Source organism: Balaenoptera physalus (genome assembly GCF_965194825.1).
Source record: "Balaenoptera physalus genome assembly, contig: HAP1_SCAFFOLD_1164, whole genome shotgun sequence".
Lineage (NCBI taxonomy): Eukaryota > Metazoa > Chordata > Mammalia > Artiodactyla > Balaenopteridae > Balaenoptera > Balaenoptera physalus.
In genome coordinates, this window is record NW_028125630.1 from 208005 (window position 1) to 225222 (window position 17218).

The window sequence follows — 17218 nt, forward strand, 5'->3', positions numbered from 1 at the left end:
GCCTCCAACAGCTGGGGATGTTGGGATGGGCTTAACAGGCGACAGATGGCATGCAGCGTGGTGATTTGCCAAGTCTCGAGGAGGCTGAATTTAGTCCTGAGTCGACCAAGTTGTTCCTCAGGGGGCGCTCGTGAAAAGTGTAAGTCCTCTTTCCAGGCAGTGATGGCTCATGCTGAGACAATTCAAGAGGACATAGCTGCCCTGGATTTAACAGAAACTCATGAAAGACAAACTCAAAGTCAAGTGCTGCCTGTTAACAATACCCCACCTGGCCTAAATCAAAATTACTACCCATAGAGGGATTGCCCCCTTCCTCGGTCAAATAAACCACTTAAAACCAGGCCACTCTTAAGCGTGAACCCTGAAATGAACAAGAGAGGTTGGTTGTATTGGACCCTAAGGAACAAGGAGCCCAGAGATATTAGATGATCTCTGGTAAATCTGTGGAGCAATTAAAATATTTACTAAAGTTAGATTGCTACCTGGCCAGGCTTTTCCTTCAGAGACAAGCTTACCTTCCACGTCTGCCCCTGACCTCTGCCAGTGGCAAGGACCTGCTCCCACATCAGGACCCATTGGTCTCAAAGCAGGCCTCTTCTGGCCGACAGTAGCCCTTTTACTACGTAAACTGTAAAATATTAACAACACTGGCTGGCTCTGGTGGACACAGGTGTCCAAAGCTCCCTAATCCCAGGAAGCACTCATACTTTAAAGTCCCGCCCCCCCACCCCCCCACCAGGAGATGACGGGCTTTGGAGGAGAATTAATTGAAGGGATAATTATCTGCTTAGCTTTTTCTTTTAACTTTTTGTGTGGCATGCGGGATTTTAGTTCCCCAGCCAGGGATCGAACCCACGGCCCCCGCAGTGGACGTGCAGAGTCGACCGCTGGGCCGCCAGGGAAGTCCCATCTGCTTAGCTTTTAATATGGGCTTAGTTTTGCTAAAAGACGCTTCTGTGCTGGTCGTTCTCTGAGACTCTTTTCCCTTTATTGGAATGGGCTTCCTCAGTCAGCAGGTGACCTCGTGAAACAAGCCTAAGGTTTTGATGCCACTGGTGGGCACTGGCCAGTTCACCTTCCTCTACCCGTGTAAGAGGTACTGACTAAAAGGAAAGCACTGAAGGATTATGGCCTGTCCTAGCTGACTTACTTAAAGAAAGGATATGGATTCCCACCTTTGAGTTCGGTGGTATGGCCTGTGCTTAAAGCCACTACTAATGAGTACAGGCTATCTGTAGACTAGAGAGAGTTAAACAAGGCTGCTCCCTGTATTAGAGCCCCTCTACTATATATTGTTCCCTTAATGAATGACATTCAGAATAACCCTGGTAAATGGTTCAGAGTCATAGACTGGGCTCACATGTTCTCTTTGTTAAATATCACAATTTGCCTTCCCCTTTGAGGATCAACAGTACACCTTTTTCCCAGTGACCTGTGGGGTACATGAATGCGCCCGTGATTGCCCATGGGATTTGCAGTCGGGACCTAGATGCCTGCTCGGCACGAGCCACGTCCTGCAGAGACTCAGCTCTGGCATTGTGTCGACGACATCCTCGTCACTGGACCTGGCCAAGACTCTGTGTCACACACCATCACAACTGTGAGTGAACACCTCCCTGAGAGGGGATGGGCAATTGCCCGCCATAAGGTACAAGGCACCTCCTAGTTTGTTAAATTTCTGGGCTATGTTTGAAACTCAAAAGGGTAAACTAGTCCCAACTGGGTAAAGGAAAAGCTCCTAGTGCTCCAGCCAGCCTCCCAGATTGGTAAAGGAGGCCCAACATTTGGTAGGCATGCTTGGATTCTGGTGCCAACCTCAAATATTTGCTGGCGCCCATCGATGGAGCCCCCCATAGGACCTCCGCTTTTCAGTGGGGACCTGAGCCACCACAGGCACTAGGTAAACTAAAGAAGGCTATCATTTCAGCTCTCCCACTAGTGCTCTGAGGGCAGGACTTACAATTGGAAGTTCCGGCCACCCTAACGTTCACTTACGGGAGCCACTGGACCAAATGTCCGTGGGCTTTTGGCACACGTGACTCCCAGACTCAGTCCCAAGGTATTGGCCAGTGGAGAGGCAACTTGTGGAGGTACACTGAGCCCTTACTGAAACTGAAGGCTTTACTGGAGCAGAGCCAGTTACGCTGTGGATTGAGATTCCTGTTATGTCCTGGGTAATAGCAGAAGCTCCCCGCAGAGCAACTGAGGCCTCTACTCAAATGATAATGGGATCTACTGGATTGAGCTAAACCTGGCCCTACTAGAGTGCTGCAACTCCATGAGAAAATCACCACATACCCTGCCACTGAAGTTAATTTACCGTAACCTCCCGGCCTTCTATACAGGCCTTCCATTAGTGTATCCATGCAAGGCACAGGCCTCTCCTCATATTATTGAGGGCTTGACAAAATAGCTTTTACAGCCCTTGGGACTGCCGCACAAGTTATACCGTCAGACCAAGGTTCCCACATCACTGTAAAGCAAACCAGCAATGGGCATTACAAGAAAACATTGCTTGGGTTTGTCACCTATCCTATCATCTTCCAGTAGCAGGGATCCTGGAAAGACATAATGAACTTTTTTTTTTAAATGACCGCGTAGCAACATATGATTATGGAAATCGATTTGGGTCCCAGATGATAGGGGTTTTGGTTTTTTTTTTTAAGCTTTTAATTAATTAATTAATTTATTTATTTTTATTTTTTTGGCTGTGTTGGGTCTTCGTTTCTGTGCGAGGGCTTTCTCTAGTTGCGGCGAGCGGGGGCCGCTCTTCATCGCGGTGCGTGGGCCTCTCACTGTCGCGGCCTCTCTTGTTTGCGGAGCAGAAGCTTCAGACACGCAGGCTCAGTAGTTGTGGCGCACGGGCCTAGTTGCTCCGCGGCATGTGGGATCTTCCCAGACCAGGGCTCGAACCCGTGTCCCCTGCATTGGCAGGCAGGCTCTCAACCACTGCGCCACCAGGGAAGCCCCATGATGAACTTTTAAATCAAGGGCTGTTGAGAGAACTTGGAGGGCAGTGGTCCTTCAAGTGGTCAGAAATACTGCCCACGGTCCAGATTATATTAAGTTCCTACCCCTCTGGCATAGCTACACCATATTTAAATTCACAACAAATGACGAGACCACCAGCAGAGACATTTCTGTCTCTCTGGTGTACACATCCACAGCAGACACAACCCAGTTGTCAGTTTTCACAGACATGGGAGCCCAGGCGTTGCCATGCACCGAAAAGAAACTTTCACCTGGTACTTTCATCTTTCCTTTCTCCCTCATAGAAAACCCGGAGCTTAGCCACTTCCTTCTTGATCCTGATGAGAACCTGACGTGGACCAGTGATTCTGAAACCATCCTTAGCCTGTGTTCATTCGTCATCCAGTATAAGCCAAGCAAACTACCCGCCAGTTTCTGGAGAAAGAGGTGTCCTTATCTGCCATCCATGTACTTTGCTCCAGTAAAGGCACTGTGGAGCCCAGGAGGTGGAACGAAACCTCTCCCAGACCAGGTAACCCCATGTGAACAATACCCAGGGACAATCAGGTCCCCTACTGATGGCTACAGGTGACCTCCAACCTTAATCCCTACCCTGTTTGTATGCCCCTTCTTACCTGAGGAGTTACTGCCCTTGCCAGTGTTGGCTGTATGTCTATTGGTGGTTCACCCAGCCCTAGTAATCCACACACTACTGTTGACAGGGTCTGTTGGAAACAGTATACCACGTGCACACAACAGGGAGTCTTACAACATAGGTCAGATTGGGGACAATGGGAGCCACGCTGTTGGCTATTCAGGTCGGTCAGTCCTACTGACATGACCACAGATACCAACACTGAGGCTAGCGACCTTCTCATGTCTCTTCTACTACTAGCAACACCCATCCTGGCTAAAAGCTAGACTCTTTAGATAACACTTATGACTCGTAGATGCCTTCTAAACCCTCAGGGCCAACTTTCACCTGAAATCAGAAGAAACCCAATGTTATGAAGTAGTGCCATTAACCAAATAGAGCCACTGTCTCTTGAGTCTTATTTAAGGCGTGCCCAGGGATAGTATGCACCCAGTAGTACAGCCAGCATGCTTGTGATCAGTGTAATCATATTAAAAATGCTGTAATGCAGAGCCATACCGACAAACTCTATGGGGTTACAATTAGATAAAATTATAGCTCTTACTAATCCCTGGCATAATGATGCGTGTAAACGCTGCCAAAAACGTATACCTTAACAACGATTGGTCTCTTTTCTTAGTAGTTATAACGATTTCTCTCTCTCTAGTACAAGTCCCATGTATTGAAGTTTGCACTAAAAGAAATTAAGTGACCAAGGGCAAGTTATCATGAATTTTCCCCCGGTTGGGAAGTCATATTTTATACACACACACACACACACACACACACACACACACACACACACACACGGAAAGGAATGTATACAACATAATACCCAGGACAAGGCATGCGTAAAAAGTCAGGAGCTTCATCCAGTTTGGGAATTCTTTCCTAACCTAACCTTCTTACAATACCAACTTCAAGATTTACATCACACTCAGTGGGACTGGGTTCTTCAACAGCTGCAACACTTGCTGCCCACAGTAACCAATCATAGCTTTTGGGTGTGACAGCAAAGACAGTTCTCATGAAAACATATTTGATCCCATGGAGAAATCTAACCAGTCTCTACGTGGGAGTTTTTCCATCCAAATTGACAGCTATTTGCTTATAACAATTACAAAATTTGTCAGGTTTACCAAGACCATCGTTAGTAAGCACTTGGGAAAGACTTGAGGGAAATTGCATCCCAATGTTACTCTTCTGGGGGATCTTAAAACATACACATCACATCTTACAGACCAATAATGAGAAGCCCAGTAGCAAAGGTAATCTGGGAGGAAATCTATTGGTATCGTTACATGACCACCTCCCAAGAGGCCACCTCTCTGAGGCTGTTAAAGCTATACAAACAGCTGCCCAAGAAAAATTTCCCCTAGAATGGAAGCAGTGGAACAGGTAGTCCTGCACTGAAGTACAGCAGCCTTGTGATAAACAGGGAAAGAAATGGGCCAAATGTACAATCTGTTTTTGAGATCACTTGGCCCACCCGGCTGTTTGTTACTAGTAGTTGGCAGGAAACTCAAGCAACAATAACACCACTCTGAGCAAGAAAGCACATACATACAATTGCCCACCAAAACAAACCTGCATGTTGCCTTAGTCACAGCAATGTATAAGATGGCAAATTTAAGCACATTCTGCTTACACAGTCATTTATTCACACAAATTTGGTCACATATTCACTCAATAGAATGAAGATGCCCACACATTCGCTCACACACACACGCACACTCAAGTATGCTCACATGTAAGACTCACACATTCACTCACATGCACACATTGAACACAACTCACAAACAGGCATGCTCACATATTCACTTACCCACAAACATGCTCACACACCATGAAGTTCACACCTTCACTCATGCATATGGATACACTCAGATAACTTCATACACACTCACATGTTCACTCATTCAAATGTAATCAAACATTAACAAGCTTACGCAATCAAACGAGCTTAAAGATTCACATGCACATGCTCACACACTCACTCACAGGTTTACTAGCACTTGTAGATACCCTGGTATACGAACATGTATCTACATGTTCAGGCACCCAGATATATTTGAAATACCATGTTCACATACATGACAGTGCTTATGAATTCACTTGCACACATGAATATGATCGCATACACAAGATCACTCACGTTCCTTCACAGGCATCAACACACTGACACATTCACTCCCACACAATGGCATACTTGATGTTAATGGGCTCACACAGTCAACAGTCTTACACACTGGCACACTTGTATTTGCTTACATGGACACACCCACATATTCACTTATGCACACACATTTGCCTGCTCACAAGCAAAAATACCCACATATTCACTCACACACAGATATGCTCTCACTTTATCATGCTGCTGGCAGTCAATCATCTGTGAATGTCTTTACACATTTATTCACCTACAAACACACTCAATACCTCATACACATGAACACGCTCACACAGTCACCCACAGATGAACACCCTCAGATAAGGACATGCGTATATATTTATTCACTCTTAACGTCAAACAAATTTACTCTCGCACAGAGACAATCTCACATGTACTCACAAACACGTGCTGATGCTCATCAACAGTCACACGTATGAACTTGATCACACACACAGTCATACTCAATATGTAAATATACTTACGTGTTAAGTCCCCAGAGTACCTGGTCCCACATATGAACATGCTCCCACATTCCCGACAGAAATTATTATCCCACATACGACACACTCAAAATTCTATAACCTGTTCTAAGTTTCTGGGTCTCTGCCAACCCTATTTTGCCTTTCCAGCTGGCTCACTATTAAGCTGTGCCTGTAGAGATTTCCTGAGAGAGACAAGAAGTCTGAAGGAAGGAGAATCTACTATGTCTTCTCTCTGTTCCTGTTCCTCTCTGTATCACCCCACTAAAGGTAAGAATAGTCTTTCAAATGAATTTTTTTAAGTTATTTATTTTGTTTTTATTTATTTATTATTTTTGGCTGCGTTGGGTCTTCGTTGCTGTGCATGGACTTTCTCTAGTTGCGGCGAGCGGGGACTACTCTTTGTTGCGGTGCGTGGGCATCTCATTGCGGTGGCTTCTCTTGTTGCGCAGCATGGGCTCTAGACGCACGGGGTTCAGTAGTTGTAGCACACGGGCTCAGTAGTTGCGGCTCGCAGGCTCTAGAGCGCAGGCTCAGCAGTTGTGGCGCGCAGGCTTAGTTGCTCCGCAGCATGTGGGATCTTCCTGGACCAGGGCTCGAACCCATGTCCCCTGCGTTGGCAGGTGGATTCTTAACCACTGTGCCATCAGGGAAGCCCTCAGATGAATTCTTAAGAAGAATTCTTTTATATGTCTTTTATATATATATATGATATGTTCTTGATCCTTTCATCTGCCCAAAACACTTAGGTTGTCTCCATTCCTTGGCTATTGTGAATAATGCTGCAATGAGCATAAGAGAGCAGAGCAGAAAGCACCTCCTTTGGATCTGTTTTCAGGAGTGGGATTGCTGGCTGATCTGCTAGTTCTATTTTCAATCTTTTGAGGAACCTCCATACAGTTGTCCATAGTGGCTGCACCATTTTACTTTCCCACCAACAGGGCACGAGGGTTCCTTTTTTACCACACTCTTGCCAACACTTGCTATCTCTTGTCCTTTTGATAATAGCCATCCTAATAGGTGTAATGTCTTAATTACAGCTTTGATTTGCATTTTCCTGATGGTTAGTTATCTTGAACACCTTTTCATATACCTATTAGCCAGTTGTATGTCTTCTTTGGAAAAATGTATATTTGGACCGTGTGCCCTTTTATTAATTATTTGTTGGTTTTGTGTTTTTTTTTTTTTTTTTGCTGTTGAGTTGATTGAATTCCTTATATATTTTGCATATTATCCCCTCAACAGATAACATGATTTGCAAATATTTTCTTCTGCTTCATAGGTCAGTTGCCTTTTCCTTTTGTTGATTGTTTCCTTTGCTGTGCAGAAGCTTTTTAGTTTGATGTAGTCCACTTGTTTATTTTTGTATTTGTTGCCTTTGTTTTGGTGTCAATTCAAAAAAAAAACATTGCCATAACCTATGTCAAGGAGCTTACCCCTGTGTTTTCCTCTAGGAGTTTTACAGATTCAGGCCTTACGTTTAAGTCTTTAATCCATTTGGAGTTCATTTTGGGGTATGGTGTAAGATAAGGGTCCAATATAGTATCTTTGCATGTGGATATCCAGTTTTCCCAGCACCATTTATTGAAGAGACTCTCCTGTCCTCGTTGTGTGTTCTTGTCAAATAGTTGAGCATATATGTGAGGGTTTATTTCTGGGCTCTATATTTTGTTCCGTTGGTCTATGTATACATCTGTTCTTATGCCAATACCATGCTGTTTTGATTACTATACCTTTGTAAAATAATGAAATCAGGAAGCATGATGCCTCCAGGTTTAGGTTTGTTATTTGGGGGGTGGTTCATCAAAGGGTACAAATGATCAGTTATAAGATAAATACATTCTAGGGATCTAATGTACGGCATGCTGATATAATTTAAGATATTGTGTGGTATGCTGGAGACTTGCTGAGACGGTAGATCTTAGTTTTATCCCACACACCACCCCCAAAAAACCTTTAGCTATGTGAGGTGATAGATGTATTAATCGGTTTCACCGTGGTAATCATTTAACAATGTATACATACATCAAGCATCACACTGTTCACCGTGAATATAGAAATTTTATTTGTAAATTATACTTCCATAAAGTTGGAGGGGATGGGAGGAATGTGTGTCCTGTTCACATGGAAAAAATTAATTACTCTAAACTGTCAGAGGTAAAGCACAGGATTTGGGTTACTAGAAGAATACATTTTAAGTCAACTGTCTTCAATAAACTCAATGAGCGAAAGGAAACAATGATCAAAGAACTAGGAAACAATGAGAAAGATGTATCACAAAGAGACAGATATTATAAATAGGGACAAAATAAAAGTTCTTCAGCTGCAAAGCACAGTAAGTGAAATGAAAAATTAATAAAAGATGTCCAACAGCAAATTTGACCAGGAGAAAAAGAATCAGCGAGTTTTAAAAGGTTAGTTGAAATATCCAGTCTCTGGAAAGGAAAAGAGGAGCAGAAAAGCAAAGAATGAAGAATAATGAGCACAGCCTATGAGACTTATGTGCATCAGCAAGCTCACCAATGTACACATAATGACAGTTGCAGAGGCAGAGGAGAGAGAGAAAGGGGTAGGAAATCATTGAAGAAATGATGCCTGAAAACCTCCAAACTCGGAGTAAAGACATGAATCTACACACCCAAGAAGTTCCACAAACTCCAAGCAGGATAAAATCAGAGATCCCCACCTAGGCACACCATGATCAAATTATCAAAAGTCAAAGACAAAGAGTGAACCTTGAAAACAGCAATAGAAACAACTCCTCACCTACAAGTAATCCTCAGTAAGATTTGTGCCCATTTCTCTACAGAAACCATAGAGGACAGCTGGCATTGGAATGACATATTAAAAGCGTAGAACAAATGAACAAAAATACCCTTTCAACCAAGAATTCTATATGTGGGGAAAACGAAGGGGAGTTAAAGACATTCCAAGACAAACAAAAACTGAGAGAGTACATAGCTAGTAAGCTTGCCCTACAGAAAGTACTAAAAGGAGTCCTTCAGGCTGAATTGAAATAATGCTGGGCACCTATCTGAAGCAATATGAAGAAATAAACCACAAAGGCCAAGGTAACTACACAGGTAAACGCAAAAGCCAGTATTGCTGCACTTTTGGTTTATATCTCCTCTTTTTGTTCTCATATATGATTGAAAATACAAATGTATAAAGCATTAACTATAAATCTCTGTTAATGGGCACCAAATATACAAACATGCCATGTGTCACCATAATTAAATAAAGAAATGTGGCAGAGCTGGGGAAAAGCAGAGGTTTTGAATACTATTGCAACTATCTCCGTATTAATACAAACTTGATTATTATAAAGTTAAGATATTAATTGTAACTCCCAGTGTAACCACCGACACTGCCCCCACAAAAAGCTCCAGCACTATAAAAAAACTAAAAAAGGTACAGAGAAAGGAGTGATAAAGAATCACTTTGTACACTAGCAAAATGAAATTAATAACAGAAAAATACAGTAATTGAGGAGTGAAGGAACAAAAAAGGCTGACATGTGGAAAATAAATAGGAAAAGGTCAGGAAAAGTCTTTCCCTGTCAGTAATCAATACAATAACCATAGATAAAACTGTTCAACGAAAAGACAGCACAAGTGAGTGAACTTCAGGCAGTCAGTCACCTTAGCGCTGGATGCTCTGGCCAACAGTTAGCCCCGTCTGCACATTTTCATAGACAATCAGGCCATTGTCGTTGGTCTGGCTGTCTGGTCCGGCCCATGGCAGCAACGACGTTTCCTTGTGTAAAACTGTCCCCTTTGGGGTAAAGAGCCCTGGGAATCTCTTGGCCCACAGACTCCCAAATTATAAATCCAGGTCACACGTGTCTCTGTATATACTAAAGCCACTATGCAGGGCTTTGCCAAGACCCTCCTTCTTGGCTTTGGAGTTCCGGGCCTTATTGATGGTGACCGAGGCATGCATTTTACTTCTCAGGATACACAACGCTGGGCTCTTGAACGGCATTCAGTGGACCTTTTGCCTCCCTACCCGGCCTTAGGCTGCAGGACTCAGAGTTCCAGAGTGGCTTACTTCCACAAGTTCAAATTCCATTACAGGAAAATGGCACGTTTCAGTCGCCAGTCACACGCCAGAGGTGAATTGTAGTATAGCGTCTGACTGCATCCTTTGATGTTTGACTGCTGAGGGCTTTTAAACGTCAACCCTCCCTCTTCCCCAATGCCCCACACTCTCTCCTTTGGCGCGGTTGTAGGGTGGAGGGGAGGAGGAGTGGGCGTCAAACTACACTAGCTACTGCCAGCACAAGGGAACTGTCATGCTGGCCCCATCCACGAATCACAGTAGAACTCCCAAAGCAATTTCGTCCTTTCCTGACTCTCTCAAGTCTTTTTTGGAGCAGCTTGAAAAGGCTACCCTGCTCTCCCCCCAGAAGCCTCCTCATGTAAGGAATACACTTTGCATCGCGTCTCGGTAGTGTGTGTGTGTGTGTGTGTGTGTGTGTGTGTGTGTGTGTGTGGTGTCACCAGTCTTGATTGACCTTTGAACCCAACTTGGGGTAGGGGTCCATACTGACTCAGGGTGGCAACAACAGCTCTTCTCGCCAACCTTCCCAGGAGCGCAGGGCAGAATGTGTGCTTCCCATCCGTGAAACGTTAGGGTCTGTCAAATTAGATGTCCTGGATCCCAAGGCGGTGTGCTTACTGGAAGTAAGGGACATAGCTTATGTTCTCCTGAACGTGAAGTTACAGCTAACACCCACTCTTGCTTCTGTGCCCAGCGACAATAGTAAGTGGGATTAGCATAAAATAGTTGTCGATTTCTTCCTCGTTTTAAGCATTCGTTACCCTTGACCACTCGGCTAAGTGGGGCTGAGTACAACAAAAAGTCTCGGACTGTTGACCGAGAAATCATTCTAGGAAGCCTGCCCTGTTAACGTGTGCCGTGCTGTATTAGTCTGCTCAGGCTGCCCTAATAAAATGCCATAGGCTGGGCGGCTTAAACAAGACATTGGTTTATTTCCTACAGTTCTGGAGGCTAGGAAGCCCAAGGTCAGGGTGCCAGCATGGTGGAGTTCTTGGTGAGGGCCCTCGTTTTGGCTTGAAGATAGCCGCCTTCTTCCTGTGGCTTCACGTTGGGGTGGTGGGCGGAGAGCACCATCTATGGTCTCTTCCTGTAAGGGCAGTAATCCCAACGTGTGGACCGTAGCCTCCTGACCTTACCGAAACTGAATGACCTACCAAAGACCCAGTCTCCAAATACCATCTCCTGGGGGCGGGGTGGGGTGGGGGACGGGCTTCATCGTATGAATTGGGGAGGCAGGGGATGTACACACTCCAGTGCAGAGCATGTGCTCAGCCCAGTCTTTGAAAGAAGTATCTCTCTCTGTCTCTGTCTCTGTCTCTGTGTCTCTCTCTTCTCTGTCTCTGTCTCTGTCTCTGTGTCTCTCTCTTCTCTCTCTCTCTCTCTGTCTTCATTTCTTGGAGGCTGGAAATGAATTGGGGAGCCCTGATGAAACACTGTCCGGCTCCTGTCTTTACTGCTTTCTCTCCACTCTCCATTCTCACTGCACCCATATCGACTTTGTATGTCCTTTTCTAAGTAGCTTTAACAGCATTAAAACCTCCAAATTCTCTTGCTCTCTCTTGTGGGAGGTTTTAAGCGTTGCTGAGATTTGATCTATACACCTTCTCTCTCTCTCGTTTTTGAACTAAGTGTGTCTCAGTCAGCGTGAGCTGCCCCAGGGTGGCAAATGGGGAACACATGCAGGTTCTCATACCCCAGGGCGCCGCCCTATAGGGACACTGTAGCTTTGCTCTTGCAGTGGTGGAATGAAAAGGAAGGGATTCCTGTGGGCTCACCGAGGCTCAGGGTGAGCTGGGCCTTTAAGGCTTCCAGGGAAGCTGAAGACCTTGGTCACTCATTGGACGGCGGTGCTGTCAATCCTTGGCTGCTGGCAAATGAGCTTAGAGCCGGCGCTGGAGGAAGTGGCCCTTGGTTGACCCTTCCGAGGTCCGCCTCCCGTCGCCAGCCAGTCAGGCTCTTTCCCGCCCTGTGCGCAGCGGCCTCGGCGCAGTCTCGGTGGGGCGCTCCACAGGCCGGCGGTCTGCCCTTCCCGTGGCGGGGCCCCCAGAGGCATCTTGGCAGACCCTTGTCCCCTGTGCAGCCGGCTTCTCTGTAACCCCCACCCCGTGCCGGAGGCCCCGCTGCCAACATCATCCCCTCCCTCAGCGATACTCAGCCCGGCGGCCGCCATCTTCCCCGCGATCTTCACTGCAGCCCGATCCGTGTGTGGCGCGTCCCTCCTGCCATGTCTGCCACAGAGGAGCGAGGGCCGATCCCAGGTGGCCAGGCCGGAGCTGGTGGCGGGGCGGGTGGCGACCCCAGTCCCCTCGGGGTCCGCGCATCCCCTTCGGGAGGGATGGATGGAGCCGAGGGGGCCGCGGCCCTTCTGGCCTCCCTGGGGCTCTCCAGAGCCCTTCACGGGGAGGATGGTGGGCAGGAGGCCGCCCAGGCCGCAGTGGAAGAAGACTGGGATGTAGAGCTGGTGGAGGAGGAGGAGGAGGAGGAAGAGGAGGTACAGTTTGAATTAGAGATCGAGGACCAGGAGGAGGATGAGTACCAGTCAGAAGAGGGAGACGAAACTGAGGAAGAGGTCGAGGAGGAGGAAGAGACAGAAGAGGAGGACGAGAATGGGCCCGAGGGCGCGGGAGTGGTCGCGGGCCACGGGCCCCCCACGGCGCAGTTTCAGTCCCTGTTCCGGGATCTGGTCCACTGCCGTGTGCACCACAGCCACTACAACGACCGTGTCCTGGTCGGGCCCCACGCCGGCCGCGTGATGGTCAGGCGCCGCTCCCGACGGCCCTCGGACCCTGCAGAGGATGCCGCGCCTCCTCAGGAGCAGGAAGGCCTGGGAGAGGCAGGTGAGGTCTGGCGGGGCGAGTACCAGGCAGAGGGCACCCCGCCCTGGGAGCCGCAGGAACCTGCAGAGGGGGCGGCATCCCAGAAGGCAGAGGAACCGGCGGCGGAGGCCGAGTTCTGGGCGGACGAGGTCCTGGCTGATGCCTCCGAGTCCTGGGAGGCTGGGGCGTGTGGACCTGACGACGGGGCCGAGGCTGGCGAGGGGCGGCCCAGTCCCCAGGCCCTCGCAGCCCCTGCTGGGGCATCGGCCTGAAAGGCAGGCCGCGCTCAGCGCTGGCCTCTGGCGGTTAAGCAGCGGGTCAAAGCTCTCAAAAACCTTCAGGCACGATATGCACAAGTAGAAGCCCAATTCTCTAAAGACCTTTATGATCTTGAGAAAAAGTATGCTGCTTTCTACCAACCTAGGGGCAAACAAATGGCATACCTCACTTTTGGTTGACGGGCTTCTACAAATGCAAAGATTCCCAGTAGGATGACCTGAGAAAATGATGAAATGGCACAGGGGCACTTTTCAGTGGTTGAGGAATCAGTGAGCTTCGCGGTAGAACTTGTCTTTAAATTGGGTGAACATTTTCCAGTGACATTCTGGCAGAAACATACAAAAATGCTCTGAGAATCAAATGATTTTGATCCCTTCTCCAAAGGGCCAGAAATAATCAGCAGCACAGTGTGTGAGATCTACTGGAAAGAGGGGGAAAATGTTGTGAAAACTGTCAAGCAGCAGAAGTGTGAGGCCCATGGAAGTGTTGTGTCAACCAGTAGGAACATGTCCAGCTCTTCTTTTTATTTATTGATTGATTTATTTATTTCTTGACATATTTCTCTTCTCCAGAACCTCCTGAGGGCAGAGAACTAGGTTCTGCTGCTGATTTTAAATCGGGAAATGTTTCCCACCACCTTGTGATGCCAAAGTCCGTATCATTCGACACTAAAGAAGAGAGTGCACATCAGTATGAAAATGCTGAGGAAGAGAAAGAGGATGGAAATGAAAAAGCAGAAGAAGGACCCAAAGTGGATACGGTCTCAGCAGAGGGCAGCTCTGGAGAATACAGGTATTATTGTATAGTGCAACCATTCCTGACATATACCTGTTACTAACAGCTTTATGTTTTGTTTTGTTTTGTTTACATACTTAATTTATTTTTGGTTTATTTTTTTAACATCTTTATTGGAGTATAATTGCTTTACAGCGGTGTGTTAGTTTCTGCTTTATAACAAAGTCAATCAGCTATACGTATACCTATATCGCCATATCTCCTCCGTCTTGCGTCTCCCTCCCATCCTCCCTATCCCACCCCTCTAGGTGGTCACAGAGCTCCGAGCTGATCTCCCTGTGCTATGCAGCTGCTTCCCACTAGCTATCTATCGTGTTTTTAATTTTTTTTGTAAAGTAAATAAGAAAAAATTGTTGAAATTTAGTTTTGGAAAAACGGTTTAATGTTACTAATGGACTTGTATTCTAGATGATATAGAAGGAAGTGTGTTCTGAAAAGTATTTCATTTGCAGCCGCAAGTCCTTTGTCCTGTAGCTTTAAGACTACTACAGATGGGAAATTTATCAGACCTGGAAATAGAGACCTATATGTTTTTAGAGGTCTAAAATATAGAGACCTATAGTTTTAGAGAATGGTCACCAGAAGAAGCAGCTAAAGCGAGTAAGCTGTGCACTAGCTGTACCTTCATCCCCTGGCCACAGAAATGGAGTCTCTCGGAATAACAATGCCTTTGAGAAGGTGACTCCTTACAAAGTAGTAAAAAGTTAAGGATTTCACATAAGACTGCATTTCATGAGTAGTTCACAAATATTAGTTCGATTGAGATTTTTTATTCAAAAGAAAAGAAAATTAGCCATAGTAAGATTATTGGCTATCCCTGAGTCGGTAATTCAATCTTAGTTTCTCCTTCCTCTACCCATTCGTCTTTTCCTTTCTCTGTCTCATCTCTCTCTCTCTCTCTCTCAGTATCACGCTCTTTCTTTCTTAATTTTCACACCTGTGGATGTTTGATAACAGCCTCATTCTCATTTTACAGATACGGAAACTGAAGGTCTGGGATTATAAGGGATTTATGATTTGTGTAAGGAGCATAGGCTCTTAAGGTGGAAAGACATTTAAATCGCAGAGTGGCCTTTCAAGAAAAAAATCTAGCGTTTATAGTGGTGGGCAAGAGAGAGATGAGGTTGGTGTGGTGAAATGATGTGCACCCTGACAACCAAGGCTCTGGGTTACAAGAAGAAAACATTTTGTTCTCTCCTTGGAGAGCCAACAGATGTACATAGTATTGACTCATATTTAGAAAGTCCCTGCTGCATGTTATTGGTGTACAATTGTTAATTGACTCTTATCCCATCCTACAGTTGGAAGGCATAAAAAGAAGTGGACGGCGAAAGAAAAGATGAATTTGTTCTTCACGGATATTCTAGTTTTCATTAGCCCACAATACAAATTTTGTTCCAAAGTTCAGCATCCCAAAAGGATATTAACTGACATCTGACTTTATTCTTACCTTTTACAGATAAATCTGATAGTATTGTTCACGTTGAAAATAAAAGTTTGTTTGACATGAATAAGCTGCAGTTTTTTTTTAACCTAAATAACACTGACGCCAACGTATCTTTGTTCTGTTTCTTTCGGCCCACCTTACTGTCATTGAAAGGGATTTCTTTCAACTATTTGGTAAGCCTGTTTCAAATCCTTTTATTGCAGCCTCAAATAAATTAAAATATTAGATTATAAACAAGTTGTGTGACGAGAGAGATGGTGGCCCAGCCTCTAGTATATGTTATTGAAAGGACCTGACGGATGACCTAGCTTGCCTGGAGACCAGATGGCGCTATTGGCCTGCCATGGAGCAGCAGCAGCCGCAGCTGGGAACTTGTTTGAAATGCAAATTCTCAGAGCCTGCTCCAGACCTACTGAATTGGATATTCTGAAGGTAGGCTGCTAGCCATCGGGTTTTACAAGTCCTCCAAGTGCTACTGAAGCACACTAAAGTTTGAGAACCACTGCTTTAGGGCAATGGGGGAAACGTTTAAGTACACCTACGGTAGGACCAGCCTTAATTCACTGACTTGGTACTGTTGCAGGTAAACTGAACAGGATGGTAAGATCTGGGCTGAGGAAGACACTAGAATTCTCAGGGGCCTGAGACACAAAGAGCTCCCGGAGGGATGTGTTAGTTTCCTAGGGTTACCGTAACAAATTACCACAAAGCAGGTGGCTTAAAACAACCGAAATTTATTCTCTGACAGTTCTGGAGGCCAGAAGTCTGAGGTCAAAGTGTCGGCAGGGTTGGTTCCTTCTGGAGGCTCGGAGGGAGAATCTGTTCCATGCCTCTCTCCTAGCTTCTGGTGGCTGCTGTCAATCCTTGGCATCACTCGGCTTGTAAATGCATGATTCCAATTTCTTTCTTCATCTTTGCATAGTGTTTTCCCCTGTGTCTCTGTTTCTGTGTTCTTTCTCTTCTTATGAGGACGCCAGTCATACTGGATTAAGGGCCCGCCCTAATCCAGTATGACCTCATCTGATCTTTATTACACCTGCAAATACCCGATTTCCAAATAAGGTCACATTTACAGGTTCCGCGGGTCAAGGCTTCAACATATCTTTTGCGGGGACACAGTTCAGCTTATAACAAGGGGCAAAGATTCAGTAGTGGAAGGGAGAAAAAGATGAAGGAAAAACCTAGTTCCAAAAGGATAAAAGCATTATGATACCATGCACGTATGAAGTTTAAAGACATGCAAAAGTTATTAGATTGATTATAGGTACATGTATTTGTAGTAAAAGGCATACATAGGAGTAATGCATACATATGTAGTATGCAGAAAGGTGTGTATGAGAACAATAAACTTATTTAAGGCAGTGGTTAAATGTATGGAAAGAGAGGGAGAATTCAGTTGGGGAGAGGTACACTGGGTTTCAATTTCATTTGTAAGCTTACGTTTCTTAAGACGGCTGATGGTTGCATGGGTGTAGCATTCTCTGTACCTTTGTCGAGGTCTGAAATATGTCCTAATTTAAAGAAAATGAAAGGAGGAAATGGGCCTAATATCTGGAACTTCTT

At 45.6% G+C, this 17218-nt stretch overlaps 1 protein-coding gene across 10 annotated transcripts in view; it reads left to right on the forward strand.

Annotated features, from left to right (window-relative positions):
* LOC309653787 (uncharacterized protein) overlaps positions 1-15715 on the forward strand; it is a 35733-nt gene extending 20018 nt beyond the window's left edge. For 4 of the 10 annotated variants that reach the window (XR_014259478.1, XR_014259480.1, XR_014259483.1 and 1 more), the window contains 5 exons: positions 1404-1600; positions 3276-3502; positions 6407-6526; positions 13986-14205; positions 15510-15715. Coding sequence is in view for 3 of the 10 variants with exons in the window: in XM_082478579.1 (XP_082334705.1) it covers positions 3276-3502; positions 6407-6421 (242 nt within the window). In the remaining 7 variants the exon portion in view is untranslated. Of the gene's footprint in view, positions 1-1403; positions 1601-3275; positions 3503-6406; positions 6527-9065; positions 9340-13985; positions 14206-15509 lie in introns of all 10 variants that reach the window. The other 6 variants (XR_014259481.1, XM_082478580.1, XR_014259482.1 and 3 more) reach the window with 4 other exon arrangements.
* The last annotated feature ends 1503 nt before the right edge of the window (positions 15716-17218 follow it).